At 38.8% G+C, this 14808-nt stretch overlaps 1 protein-coding gene across 3 annotated transcripts in view; it reads right to left on the reverse strand.

Annotated features, from left to right (window-relative positions):
* MAP3K5 (mitogen-activated protein kinase kinase kinase 5) overlaps positions 1–14808 on the reverse strand; it is a 227742-nt gene that overhangs the window by 70523 nt on the left and 142411 nt on the right. For 2 of the 3 annotated variants that reach the window (XM_081251029.1, XM_081251031.1), the window contains exon 11: positions 5575–5682. The exons of the other annotated variant lie outside the window; for it this stretch is intronic. In XM_081251029.1, coding sequence (XP_081107155.1) covers positions 5575–5682 — 108 coding nt within the window. The remainder of the gene's footprint in view (positions 1–5574; positions 5683–14808) is intronic. 3 annotated transcript variants of the gene reach the window in all.

Genomic DNA, 14808 nt, shown 5'->3' on the forward strand with positions numbered 1-14808 from the left:
ACAAACTATCTGGATGGAAACTGCAGTTCATTCTCAAGCCACAAGGGTGATATTTACTCTACTTAATAATTTCTGTACTTCAATAAAACAGCTTCCAAGAGAACCTAGGAGACTTAGTCTCATTAAATTCTAAAACTTGATTTTTAGCAGATTAACATAATAACTGTAGAGCCTGAAATTTTCAAGTAAAAAACCCAGTGATCAAAGTAATTCAATTATAGTCGAGCGATATTTCTTTTCTGAGAAAGAAAAACATTAATTTGAATAAAATCTCTTCAAGGTTTAAAGATAATTACTTCTGAATTATCTTTAGTTACATTTTCTAACTAAAATGGTGGTTCTATTTCTTCAGAAAATAGTTCAGCAAGTATGTATGTGTGTAGACACATGTATACGGTGTCCATCGTTGCTACAATGTGTTGTTACCTAATTTATGCAAAAGTCAATATGCTAATAAAGTTTAAACATAAGACATTTAATTATCATATGATAAACATGGATGATTTACAGGGCCAAGATAAAAAAAATGTAGGAATTTATTTCTTGAGTTTATTACTAAATCCGAGTTAAAATTAGTATTAAATTTATATGTATCTAAATTAAATAAATGACAAGCTAGATGGCATTCTCTATAAAAATATTTGTGACAATATATTGAATAGAATTAATAACAAATATTTTTAGGGAAATAAAGGAGTTGATACATGTATTGTAGTCAATTCTGTATTGTACTGTTTTGTAGTCAATTCTGATTGCAGTTCAATTCTGTAAATGTAAAACAACCAGGGAAACAAGCTCTTATCCACCTACTTAAGACCTCAGAGGCTGAGGTCTTGGCTGGGCTAATGAAATGGGTAATGAAGCCCATGGCTCTGAGATGGCCCAGAACTCTCCTTTTGGCCAAAGCAACTCAAAAAGCCATAATTTATATCCACAGCACCTAGTTCTTTGCTAGGACCATGCAACTTAAAAATAGATCCTCTCAAATCCGAAGTAGATCTACTAAAACACTACTTTCAATGCACATCAGTCAGGTCATGGGGATGTGACCTGAATTAACACAGAGCAAATGCCGCTGTGCACGAGGCCCAGAGAGGGCAGAGACCACAGAAAGGTACTCATGGAATGCGGCTTTCTTCACAGGAGTACAGAGGGACTTAAATTAAAATAGCAGCCTGCAGCTTCAGCTGGTAATTTGGAAAGTTGCTTCTAAATCCTGTCGGCCTCAGGTGACCTTCTAAAAATATGTGACCCAAGAGCTGCAGCTGTTACCTGCACACTCCTTTCACACAATGCCGCCTTATCCTCAGAGCCTGCAACTGAGCTGCTTTCTAAGGCCATCCCCAGGATCAGGCACGGTGGGGTTGAGTGCGGAGCCAGCAGGGCAGTGTATAAACCTGCGACGGAACACAGCAACTGACAAACACCTGCAAGACAGCCCTGGTAAAATCTATCCTCCATCAGCCCTGTTCTGGGAACAGCCGAGGAGAGATTTCCCAGATTGACTGGGCTGGTTTTGTAGGAAAGCAGTAGAGCATTTTCAGAATTTTAGGTTCCTGGAAGGTTGTCAGTGCTGCCAGGAAACGTTCCATTTCAGTGGTGCAAAGCCCAGGGCCGGAGAAGGAGTGATCTGGGATGAAGAGTCCTCTCTCTCCACCTCCCTTGCCTCTCACCACAGAGAGGCGCTGGTGAGCTTTAAAAGCCAACAGGTAGGGTTAAAAGTCTTCTGGGTCCGAGTGGGAATCAGGGGAAAAGGGCAGAGCAGAGGCAGAACTGAGTGATAATTAACCCCAGCAAGCCCCACACCAACACTCAACTTAATCCAGTCAGCACAAGCACCATTTTCTTGAAACTGGTTAGCCTCAGATCCTATGCCCCAGCTAGGGCAAGAATGAAGACAAGGAGTTAATACTGAGCTAAGATGGCAGGAAGTCCTGTGGCAGACACTGCTGGCTCCCCAGGCGACAGCCATTCCCTTCCTTCTTTGCTAAGAAAAAGTGAATTTTGTTCAGGTTCAGGTGGCAAGGTTTAGGGACAGTGAAATTGATTCCCTACATCGGCCATGGTAAGCCCATTTCCCTTGCTGGTGATTGCCTTAGGCATGGACATGTGATGTAACTTTTGGTCCAGGGGAAAGGCCCTAACCTTCTTTGGATCCTGTCCATATGAAGTGATGCTTGGAGTTGCTATTTAAGACCACAAGAGAAAAAACAAGAGCACATAGAGAAGCCAAGTAGAATTCTGACACTGTTAAGCCACTGAAATTACCCCCAGAATGATCCACCTCAGAAGTTCTTGTAATATGGGACAATGTTTCCTTATTACTTAAGCCACTTTTAGTTGGGAATTTTGTAGTTAAAAACTTCCTTGATGGATGAGAGCATCATATCATCAAAATCTAGAATCTGGGATTAATATATTCCCGTTAAGAAATTTCCTGGGTCTTCTCTGAGTGGTCACTGGTTGGAGCTGGAGTGAGGAAGGGGAGTCAACACTAAGTCCTCCCCTGGGACCCTGCTACCTTGGCCTGAGAAGCCACCAGATAGGCCAGGAGTGCTTAGCTTCAAACCTCAAAGGAGGGGAATTCTAAATAACAATGATTTAAAATATCTTGCAAATAACTTCTCTCTTCCTCATTCTAGGTTTTTCTTTCATGTATTCATGCAGACTTTCTTCAAGCACCAACTTACTTTAAGCAGCAACCAGGGAGAGCTGTTAAAAGACTGGGATTTCAATTAATTTGCCCCTGACCATAGAGTAACTCTCGAAGACTCCCTGAACTCTTGGGACTTGGTATAATGACCTTAAAGTTTTGAAAATTGCAATATAAAGTATATACTAGCTCGTATAACTGTTCATCCCACATTTTAGAATGAAAATACTGAGAGAGGGAGTAAAGAAATAAATATGATAAATGAAAAGCAACACTCTGTTGTTCCACTTTCAGAGGAAAAAAATTAAACATTCTATGACCAAAAAATCCACTTCCTGTTTAACAGTAAGACCTACTAAACCTGTTGCTTATCTGTTATTTAATTATAGCCATTACAGTTGCTTTAAACTAATAAAATAATAACAAGGTTATCTTCATTGCTTGTCCTCATTCCAGTTATGTCACTTCTATTTTAAAAAACAGAGAAAATGGCAGTGGTAGTGAACACACTATGGAGAGAACTAGGGTTTGCAAAGAAACTGATAAAAATTTAAAATGGAAACAGATTGATTTAAGAAAGCTTACATTTTTTAACAAGGACTATTTTTAGCACTAAAGGTAATAGGCAGTGGGGACAATGCAAATGTAATATTTCTTGATCAAAAGATGGTAAAAATGGAAGGACAATTCACAGTCTAAATCTACAAATCTTCTTAATGTACTAATTTATATCCTAATATACTTCTTAGCATAATATAAAAATTATCTCTACAATTGTCATAAAACATAAGAGAATCAAAACAAGGCTAACTGTATTGAACATAGAACCTCCAGAAAAAGAAAATAATGACAACTGGAAATAGTACTCTTTTTCCAAAAATTTCTGGCTTACTTTCTCTTCTTTTTCTGTCTTCCAAATAACTTCTGGCTCTCCACTCACTCTCAGGGCCTGGCTAATCGCTAATTCCTTTAGCCCCATTCAGTTTCCAAGTGTCCTTGGATAACCTTGCTCTTCCCAATCAAGCTTCTGGAAATCTCTCCCAGATAATAACGTTCATGTCTCTAACCTGTCTTGGTTTTGTAGTTTCAAGTGGATGGTTACTCTACTTCTGCTTATGAGAATATGTATGCATATAATTTAAAATAATGTAAATAAGGCACTGTGTACTTTAAAACAAGGTTAATGAGATGCATATAGATATATTAGTCATTATCAGTTTCGTCATGATGGCATGACTCCGAGTAGAGACTGGAGGTTCCAAGGACCCCCTCCTTCGGTTCAATTAATTTACCAGGGCCGCTGTCCCCTCCCTGGAGGTCAGGGGTGTGGGGATGAAAGTTCCAATCCTCTAATCACCTGGTTGGTTCCCCTGGCAACCAGACCCCATCCTTAGGTGTTTTCCAAGCATCACCTCATTAACATAACAAAAGACACCTCTGTGGCTCTCAGCACCTAGGAAATTCAAGGGTTTTAGGAACCCTGGGGCAGAAACAGGGACTAAGATCAAATATATATTTCTTACTATAAATTGCAATATCACAGTTCCCTAATATAACACGAACAACCTCCCAAATGATTGCTGCCATGTCATCTAAGGGGAAGAGCAGGGTTAAATTCTGGGATTTCAATGTTAGGGTCTGCGTACTGCTGCAATTTTATTACTGTTGTTGTTACTGTTGTTAAAATACACTCGGTATTCATTATATGCCAGGCTCTGCGCAATATACTCTACCTAAATTATTTTGATTAATTTTCACAACTTTTTAGGTGGATATTATTATTATTATTATTCCATTCCACAGATGAGAACACCGCAGCTTGGAGATGCCATGTTGCCCAAGGGATTTGAGCCCAGGTCTGTGGACTCAAAAAAGACATTTCAAAAAACTGACATTGACATTTTAAAAAACTGCAACCCCACACCCTCAAATAGACTTCCTAATTCCCTTTTCTGCTTTATTTGCCGCTTTTCACCATTTAAGATGCCTATATCTTTTATTTATTTGTTTATCTTCTGGCTCCCTGAGTAGAAGGTAAACTCCTGGGCAGGAATCTGGCCTATTTTGTATACACTGTTTCCCTCATGCTTAACACAGAGCCTGGTAGTGCCTGTCACAGACTAAGTGCTCCATAAAGATTTGCTGAGTGCACGGATGATGTTTAAGGAAAATGACAAGGGTATTTTACAAAGTAATTACAAAAAACCCCACAAAACTACTTTGCCACAAGACTCCTCATTTCTGTGGTTTATCCTATGGACTGGAATCAGCTCTTGAAAAGTTTCTATTTTTTAAAAATAGTAGTATGATTTGTACATGCATTAAAACTGATGAAATATAGAAATGTAAGGATTATCCAAATGATGGTTATGAGTGGAAATGAGAGCATTTATGATTCTTTTCAAAACCAGTGGCAGCGCAGCCCACCGCATGTTATACCCGGCACATAAGTCAGTGGGTAATCTGAAATGTAGCAGCTACTCTGATAACCAACCGGCGAGATGCAATTATAACTTTAATCATACCAGTGTAAGACTAGAAATAGCGTTATTCTGACAGGCTTCCTAGAATTAAGATATGCATCTTTTAAATCATATATTTTAAGTATCAGGTCTTTGGCACATAATAATTTATAGCATGAATTTGCAAAGCAGAAACAATCCCATTTTGGGTGCCCTTTGGAGGGCTATGCTATCTATAATAAAAATCCAAACAGTTGAATTATATTTTATTAAGTGAGTGAAATCCATAACCAAAAAATCTAACTGTTTTTATATTACAGAATGTATTTATGCCAAGATAAATACACAGGAAGCTATTTCTTCTTAACTAATGCAGATATTTGCTGGAATATATAAATGCCCGAAGGGTCTAAAGTTCTTCGCTACGAATGCTCTTGTCTTAATAATTGCACAATTTACCTTGTCATCAGGAAGTACGTGCCAGATAGATATTGTCTTTTCCTCCACTTCATTGTTGATAGACAAATACGAAGGTTGATAGATTTTGGTTGGTTCTAATATTAATACCTTGAAAATATAAGGCTAATATTAGTGACTTAAGATTTAAGCCATTTAGAGCTGTTATAACAACACTGCACTGACACAGGAGATTAACGGATGAGGCTGAGTCCAACACTGGAGTAAAACCATTTTAACTTCTGATTGTTGCTACCCCTATGAGTCCTTTGAGCATTTTATGGTATTAAACAATTATTATAAATTCCAGTAATGCATTACCTTTCATTGCTAAAGAAATTAGAAATAAATGTTTGAAATCCATATGTTGGTTTGCTATCCCCAGGGAATCTACTAATGATATATATATATATATTCAAAAACTTTTGTTTTACCTTACAATCAATACAGAATCTTTTAGTTTTTAAAAAATTTTTATTTTTTTATAGTTGATTTACAATGTTTCAGGTGTACAACAAAGTGATTCAGTTACACAGATACATATCTATTTTTTTCATATTCTTTTCCCATAATCTATTTCTATAAATATAAATGTGTCAAAGAAAGGCAGAAATGTGGTAAAACAAATAATTCTGTGCACAGAAAAGATTCCATATATAGAGTGTCACATACTTATTTTTGATTTTCTGCGGCCACACCTTATCATAAAGATGTAGTAGTATGGTTTTCATACCCTTATAAAGGGATTGAGAAATGATTTTGATTATTATTGAAAGAGTTTTATATATAAACCAAAGAAATGAACGTAGTTGCATGAAATAATGTTTTTGCACTGCCTTCAAGATAAGACAGGTATCTTTAATAATGATTTATTTAATTTTGTGAGAGAAAGAGAGAAATAAAACTTGCTCCTGTTTTGGAGATATATGACGGATATATGACAAATGAGATGAGAATCTCCATCAAAGGACTGGATGATGTATTATATTATTGCTAATATCTCATATTAGGAGCAAATAACATTAAAATGCCACACGTGCCCTGATTTCAAAGGTGCTACAGATATTACCTAATTGTACAAACACTTAAAGGCACCTATCTAGCTCAAAATTTCTGTGCAGTCTTAAGTAGAAATACTTGGAAAGAAAAGAAAATACTTAACACTCAGAGAAACTGGAATACTTGTTTTTCTTTAAGTTAAGGTACAGAGAACTAGAGAAAGGGGATTAGAAAGACAAAATTTTCTTTACTTGAGCATAAAAAACTTTAAGGGCATACAGAATTCTTGGTCAGGCTCTAGCTATGAAAATAAGATGGCATGTATCAAAATAAACACACAGTAAGAGCCCAATGGGGAACATAGTCTGATTCAGAAACATATCATGTGAATCAAGGTACAAATTCCCATCAACAGACAGCTAAGTGGCACCAATTAATAATAATGAAAATCATTAATATTAAATCTGAGTTTGGCACAAATGGTGCTCTCAAATCTAAGTATCCCAGTGCTTTGAAATTAAAACGAACAATAGGGAATAAAAGGTGGGTTTCCCAAAATCGCACCCAAGTCACTCCGCTGACAATGTTCCCTAATGGCCCGCTATCTAACATTAGAAAAGCACAGCACAGATTATCTCCTGTCTTCTTAAATGATGGCAGTATTGTTTCAAATATTTCTAATAGATAAAATCTGAACTATGTGTTTCTTATCTTGAGATAAGGAATAAAAAACTCGTTGCAACTATTATTCTCTAATGCTCGCTGAGCCCTTTGAACTGGCCTTGAAACGACAAAATGTGAAGAATTTGTAGCACGTATTGTGGATGTCACAGAAAGCCTGAGAAAAGACAAGAAAAAAGGAGGCAATTTGACAAAACCAGCTAGATACAACTTGCTAGAGAGTATACACATTCTTGCTTTTAGTTTCTAGTCTTTTATATCGGTTAACATTACAATTAACGGCTAACTTCTGAAGTGTGAAGGAAGACAGCAAGGCCTGTAAACTCTAAAGAGCAGATATTAAGTAGAGGTACATATCTAAGCTCCTATAGCATCTGTGAAAACACCACCTCCTCTTCTTCTTGACTGACATTAAGTGATGGGTTGATGGTCTCCAATGTAGGCAGGAAAGAAAATACACACAGAAGAGAGGTCAGGAAAAAGAATAAATCAACCTAAACTCAAATAATAATAAATGATGGGACCTTTCATTTCCCAAAGAAACTTTCGTCTCTTTTCTTTTGCCCAGGGTCACACTTATTTCCTGGAAGCATGAGAATGGATATGGTAGTGAGATAAATGGAGACAATTAAATTAAATATTTTCTTCTTTTTTTTGTATTTTATTTTTATACAGCAGGTTCTTATCTTTTTTATACATATTAGTGTATAAATGTCAATCCCAATCTCCCAATTCATCACACCACCACCACCACCACCCCACCACCCTGCTTTCCCTCCTTGGTGTCGATATGTTTGTTCTCTACATCTGTGTCTCTATTTCTTCCCTGCAAACCGGGTCATCTGTACCATTCTTCTAGGTTCCACATACATGCGTTAATATACAATATTTGTTTTTCTCTTATTGACTTCACTCCGTTTGACAGTCTCTAGATTTATCCACGTCTCTACAAATGACCCAGTTTTGTTCCTTTTTATGGCTGAGTAATATTCCCTTGTATATATGTACCATATCTTCCTTATCCATTCGCCTGTCGATGGGCATTTAGGTTGCTTCCATGACATGGCTATTGTAAATAGTGCTGCAATGAACATTGGGGTGCATGGGTCTTTTTTATTTATTTATTTTGCAGTATGCGGGCCTCTCACTGTTGTGGCCTCTCCTGTTGCGGAGCACAGGCTCTGGACGCGCAGGCTCAGTGGCCATGGCTCACGGGCCTACCCGCTTTGCGGCATGTGGGATCTTCCTGGACTGGGGCACGAACCTGTGTCCCCTGCATCAGCAGGTGGACTCTCAACCATTGTGCCACCAGGGAAGCCCATACGTGTCTTTTTGAATTATGGTTTTCTCTGGGTATATGCCCAGTAGTGGGATTGCTGGGTCATATGGTAATTCTATTTTTAGTTTTTTAAGGAACCTCCACACTGTTTTCCATGGTGGCTGTATCAATTCACATTCCCACCAACAGTGCAAGAGGGTTCCCTTTTCTCCACACCCTCTCCAGCATTTGTTGCTTGTAGATTTTCTAATGGTGCACAATCTAACCGGTGTGAGGTGATACCTCATTGTAGTTTTGATTAGCATTTCTCTAATAATTAGTGATGCTGAGCAGCTTTTCATGTGCCTCTTGGCCATCTGTATGTCTTCTTTGGAGAGATGTCTATTTAGGTCTTCTGTCCATTTTTTTGATTGGGTTGTTTGTTTTTCTAATATTGAGCTGTATGAGCTGTTTATATATTTTGGAGATTAATCCTTTGTCCAACGATTCATTTGCAAATATTTCTCCTATTCAGAGGGTTGCCTTTTCGTCTTGTTTATAGTATCCTTTGCTGTGAAAAAGCTTTTAAGTTTCATTAGGTCCCATTTGTTTATTTTCGTTTTTATTTTCATTTCTCTCGGAGGTGGGTCAAAAAAGATCTTGCTGTGATTTATGTCAAAGAGTGTTCTTCCTATGTTTTCCTCTAAGAGTTTTATAGTGTCCGGTCTTACATTTAGGTCTCTAATCCACTTTGAGTTTTTTTTTTTTTTTTTGCGGTGGCGGGTCTCTCACTGTTGCAGCCTCTCCCATTGCAGAGCACAGGCTCCAGATGCACAGGCTCAGCAGCCATGGCTCATGGGCCTAGCCACTCCGCGGCATGTGGGATCTTCCTGGACCGGGGCACAAACCCATATCCCATGCATCGGTAGGCAGACTCTCAACCACTGCGCCACCAGGGAAGCCCACTTTGAGTTTATTTTTGTGTACGGTGTTAGGGAGTGTTCTAATTTCATTCTTTTACATGTAGCTGCCCAGTTTTCCCAGCACTTTTTTTTTTTTTTTTTTTTTGCGGTAAGTGGGCCTCTCACTGCTGTGGCCTCTCCTGCTGTGGAGCACAGGCTCCGGACGCACAGGCTCAGCGGCCATAGCTCATGGGCCCAGCCGCTCCGCAGCATGTGGGATCCTCCTGGACCAGGGCACGAACCCGTGTCCCCTGCATCGGCAGGCGGACTCTCAACCACTGTGCCACCAGGGAAGCCCCCAGCACCACTTATTGAAGAGACTGTCTTTTCTCCATTGTATATCCTTGCCTCCTTTGTCATAGATTAGTTGACCATAGGTGCGTCGGTTTATCTCTGGGCTTTCTATCCTGTTCCATTGATCTATCTTTCTGTTTTTGTGCCAGTACCATACTGTCTTGATTGCTGTAGCTTTGTAGTATAGTCTGAAGTCAGGGAGTCTGATTCCTCTGGCTCCATTTTTTTCCCTCAAGACTGCTTTGGCTATTCGGGGTCTTTTGTGTCTCCATGCAAATTTTAAGATTTTTTTGTTCTAGTTCTGTAAAAAATGCCATTGGTAATTTGATAGGGATTCCATTGAATCTGTAGATTGCTTTGGGTAGTATAGTCATTTTCACAATATTGACTGTTCCAACCCAAGAACATGGTATATCTCTCTATCTGTTGGTATCATCTTTAATTTCTTTCATCAGTGTTTATAGTTTTCTGCATACAGGTCTTTTGTCTCCCTAGGTAGGTTTATTCCTAGGTATTTTATCCTTTTTGTTGCAGTGGTACATGGGAGTGTTTCCTTAATTTCTCTTTCTGATTTTTCATCATTAGTGTATAGGAATGCAAGAGATTTCTGTGCATTACTTTTGTATCCTGCAACGTTACCAAATTCATTGATTAGCTCTAGTAGTTTTCTGGTGGCATCTTTAGGATTCTCTATGTATAGTATCATGTCATCTGCAAACAGTGACAGTTTTACTTTTTCTTTTCCAATCTGTCTTCCCTTTATTTCTTTTTCTTCTGTGATTGCCGTGGCTAGGACTTCCAAAACTATGTTGGATAATAGTGGCGAGAGTGGACATCTTTGCCTTGTTCCTGATCTTAGAAGAAATGCTTTCAGTGTTTCACCATTGAGAATGAAGTTTGCTGTGGATTTGTCATATACGGCTTTTACTATGTTGAGGTAGTTTCCCTCTATGCCCACTTTCTGGATAGTTCTTATCAAAAATGGGTGTTGGGACTTCCTTGGTGGTGCAGTGGTTAAGAATCCGCCTGCCAATGCAGGGGGACATGAGCTCGAGCCCTGGTCTGGGAAGATCCCACATGTGGCGGAGCAACTAAATCTGTGCGCCGTAACTACTGAGCCTGCGCTCTAGAGCCTGTGAGCCACAACTACTGAAGCCCGCGCAGCTATAGCATGTGCTCTGCAAGAAGAGAAGCCACTGCAATGAGAAGCTTGTACACCGCAACGAAGAGTAGTCCCCGCTCGCCACAACTAGAGAAAGCCCGCGAACAACAGCGAAGATCCAACACAGCCATAAATAAATAAATAAATAAATAAATATTAAAAAAAAATGGTGTTGAATTTTGTCCATAGCTTTTTCTGCATCTATTGAGATGATCATATGGTTTTTATTCTTCAGTTTGTTAATATGCTGCATCACATTGATTGATTTGTGTATATTGAAGATTCTTGCATCCCTGGGTTAAATCTCACTTGGTCATGGTATATGATACTTTTAATGTGTTGTTGGATTCTGTTTGCTGGTATTTTGTTGAGGATTTTTGCATCTATATTACTCAGCAATACTGGTCTGTAATCTTCTTTTCTTGTAGCATCCTTGTCTGGTTTTGGTATCAGGATGATGGTGGCCTCATAGAATGAGTTTGGGAGTGTTCCTTCCTCTGCAATTTTTTGGAGTTTGAGAAGGATGGGTGTTAATTCTTCTCTAAATGTTTGATAGAATTCACCTGTGAAGCCATCTGGTTCTGGACTTTTGTTTGTTGGAAAATTTTTGATCACAGTTTCAATTTCAATTTCAATACTTGTGATTGGTGTGTTCATATTTTCTAATTCTTCCTGGTTCAGTCTTGGAAGTTTATACCTTTCTAAGTATTTGTCCATTTCTTCCAGGTTGTCCATTATATTGGCATAGAGTTGCTTGTAGTAGTCTCTTATGATGCTTTGTATTTCTGCGGTATCCATTGTAACTTCTCCTTTTTCATTTCTAGTTTTATTGATTGAGTCCTCTCCCTCTTTTTCTTGATGAGTCTGGCTAAAGGTTTATCAATTTTGCTTCTCAGTGAGCCAGCTTTTAGTTTTATTGATCTTCAGTATTGTTTTTTTTGTTTGTTTCTATTTCATTTATTTCTGCTCTGATCTTTATGATTTCTTTCCATCCACTAACTTGGGGTTTTATTTGTTCTTCTTTCTCAAGTTCCTTTAGGTGTAAGGTTAGATTGTTTATTTGAGATTTTTCTTGTTTCTTGAGGTTGGATTGTATTGCTATAAACTTCCCTCTTAGAACTGCTTTTGCTGCATCTCATAGGTTTTGGATCGTCGTGTTTTCAATGTCATTTGTCTCTAGGTATTTTTTGATTTCCTCCTTGATTTCTTCAGTGATCTCTTGGTTATTTAGTAATGTATTGTTTGGCCTCCATGTGTTTGTGTTTTTTATGTTTTTTTCCCTGTTATTCATTTCTAATCTCATAGCGTTTTGGTTGGAAAAGATGCTTGATATGATTTCCATTTTCTTGAATGTACCAAGGCTTGATTTGTGACACAAGGTGTGGTCTATCCTAGAGAATGTTCCATGTGCACTTGAGAAGAAAGTGTAATCTGCTGTTTTCGGATGGAATGTCCCATAAATATCAATTAAATCTATTTGGTCTTTTGTGTCATTTTAAGCTTGTGTTTCCTTATTAATTTTCTGTCTGGATGATCTGTCCATTGGTGTAAGTGAGGTGTTAAAGTCCCCCACTACCACTGTGTTACTGTCAATTTCCTCTTTTATAGGTGTTAGCATTTGCCTTACGTATTGAAGTGCCCCTATGTTGTGTGCATATATATTTATAATTGTTGTATCTTCTTGGATTGATCCCTTGATCATTATGTAGTGTCCTTCCTTGTGTCTTGCAACATTCTTTATTTTAAAGTCTCTTTTATCTGATATGAGTATTGCTACTCCAGCTTTCTTTTGATTTCCATTTCCATGGAGTATCTTTTTCCAGCCCCTCCCTTTCAGTCTGAATGTGTCCCTAGGTCTGAAGTGGGTCTCTTGTAGACAGCATATATATGGGTCTTGTTTTTGTATCCATTCAGCAAGCCTGTGTCTTTTGGTTGGAGCATTTAATCCATTCACACTTAAGGTAATTATCCATATATATGCTGCTGTTACCATTTTCTTAATTGTTTTGGGTTTGTTTTTGTAAGTCCTTTTCTTCTCTTGTGTTTCCCACTTAGAGAAGTTTCTTTAGCATTTTTTGTAGAGCTGGTTTAGTGGTGCTGAATTCTCTTATCTTTTGCTTGTCTGTAAAGCTTTGGATTTCTCCATCGAATCTGAATGAGATCCTTGCCAGGTAGAGTAATTTTGGTTGTAGGTTCTTCCCTTTCATCACTTTAAATATATTGTGCCACTCCCTTCTGGCTTGTAGAGTTTCCGCTGAGAAATCAGCTATTAACCTTATGGGAGTTTCCTTGTATATTATTTGTCATTTTTCCTTTGTTGCTTTTAATAATTTTTCTTTGTCTTTAATTTTTGTCAGTTTGATTACTTGGTGTGTTTCTCCCTGGGTTTATCCTGCCTGGGACTCTCTGCACTTCCTGGACTTGGGTGACTATTTCCTTTCCCATGTTAGGGAAGTTTTCAACTATAATCTCTTCAAGTATTTTCTCAGGTCCTTTCTCTCTCTCTTCTACTTCTGGGACACCTATAACGCAAATGTTGGTGTATTTAATGTTGTCCCAGAGGTGTCAGGCTGTCTTCATTTCTTTTCATTCTTTTTTCTTTATTCTGTTCTGCAGCTGTGAATTCTACCATTCTGTCTTCCAGGTCACTTATCTGTTCTTCTGCCTCAGTTATTCTGCTACTGATTCCTTCTAGTGTCTTTTTCATGTCATTTATTGTACTCTTCATCTCTGTTTGTTCTTTAATTCTTCTAGGTGTTTGTTCTTTAATTCTTCTAGGTCTTTGTTAAACATTTCTTACATCTGCTTGATCTTTGCCTTCATTCTTTTTCTGAGGTCCTGGATCATCTTCACTATCATTATTCTGAATTCTTTTTCTGGAAGGTTGCCTATCTCCACTTCATTTAATTGTTTTCCTGAGGTTTTATCTTGTTCCTTCCTCTGGTACATAGTCTTCTGCCTTTTCATTGGCTATCTTTCTGTGAATGTGGTTTTCATTCTACAGACTGCAGGACTCTAGTTCTTCTTGCTTCTGATGTGCCCTCTGGTGGATGAGGCTATCTAAGAGGCTGTGCCAGCTTCCTGATGGGAGGGACTGGTGGTGGGTAGAGCTGGGTGTTGCTCTGGTGGGCAGAGCTCTGTAAACCTTTAATCTGCTTGTCTGCTAATGGGTGGGGCTGAGTTCCCTCCCTGTTGATTGTTTGGCCTGAGGAACCCAGCACTGGAAGCTACAGGCTCTTTGGTGGGGCTCATGGCAGCTTTGAGGAGGGCTCCTGCGAAGGAGTACTTCCCAGAACTTCTGTTGACAGTGTCCTTGTCCTCCTGGTGAGACAAAGCCACCCCCCGCCTCTGCAGGAGAGCCTCCAACACTAGCAGGTAGGTCTGGTTCAGTCTCCCCTGGGGTCACTGCTCCTTCCCCCTGGGTCCTGATGCGCACACTACTTTGTGTGCCCTCCAAGAGTGGAGTCTCTGTTTCCCCCAGTCCTGTTGAAGTCCTGCAATCAAATCATGCTAGCCTTCAAAGTCTGAAGTCTGTCTCATATACTTTCATTACCAGACTAGTTCCAACAATAATATTTGTCCATACAGGCCAAGAAATAGTTATTTCAAACTGACATTGGATCACCCTTCAAACCCTTAAATTAACACTTAGCTGAAAAATAGATTACTTCTCAATAATATTCATACCAGTAGCATTATTTGTTACGTGGTCCGTTATGGAGTTCTCAATATGATACATACACTCAGATCCCTACATTAACTGGTTCTTCAAAGGAATCTGGGAACTCCTCCTCCTGTTGCTGGACCCCCAGGTTGGGAAGCCTGACGTGGGGCTCAGAACCTTCACTCCAGTGGGTGGGCTTCTGTGGTATAATTGTTCT

Source organism: Mesoplodon bidens, assembly GCF_964165515.1.
Source record: "Mesoplodon bidens genome assembly, chromosome: 12".
NCBI classification, from domain to species: domain Eukaryota; kingdom Metazoa; phylum Chordata; class Mammalia; order Artiodactyla; family Ziphiidae; genus Mesoplodon; species Mesoplodon bidens.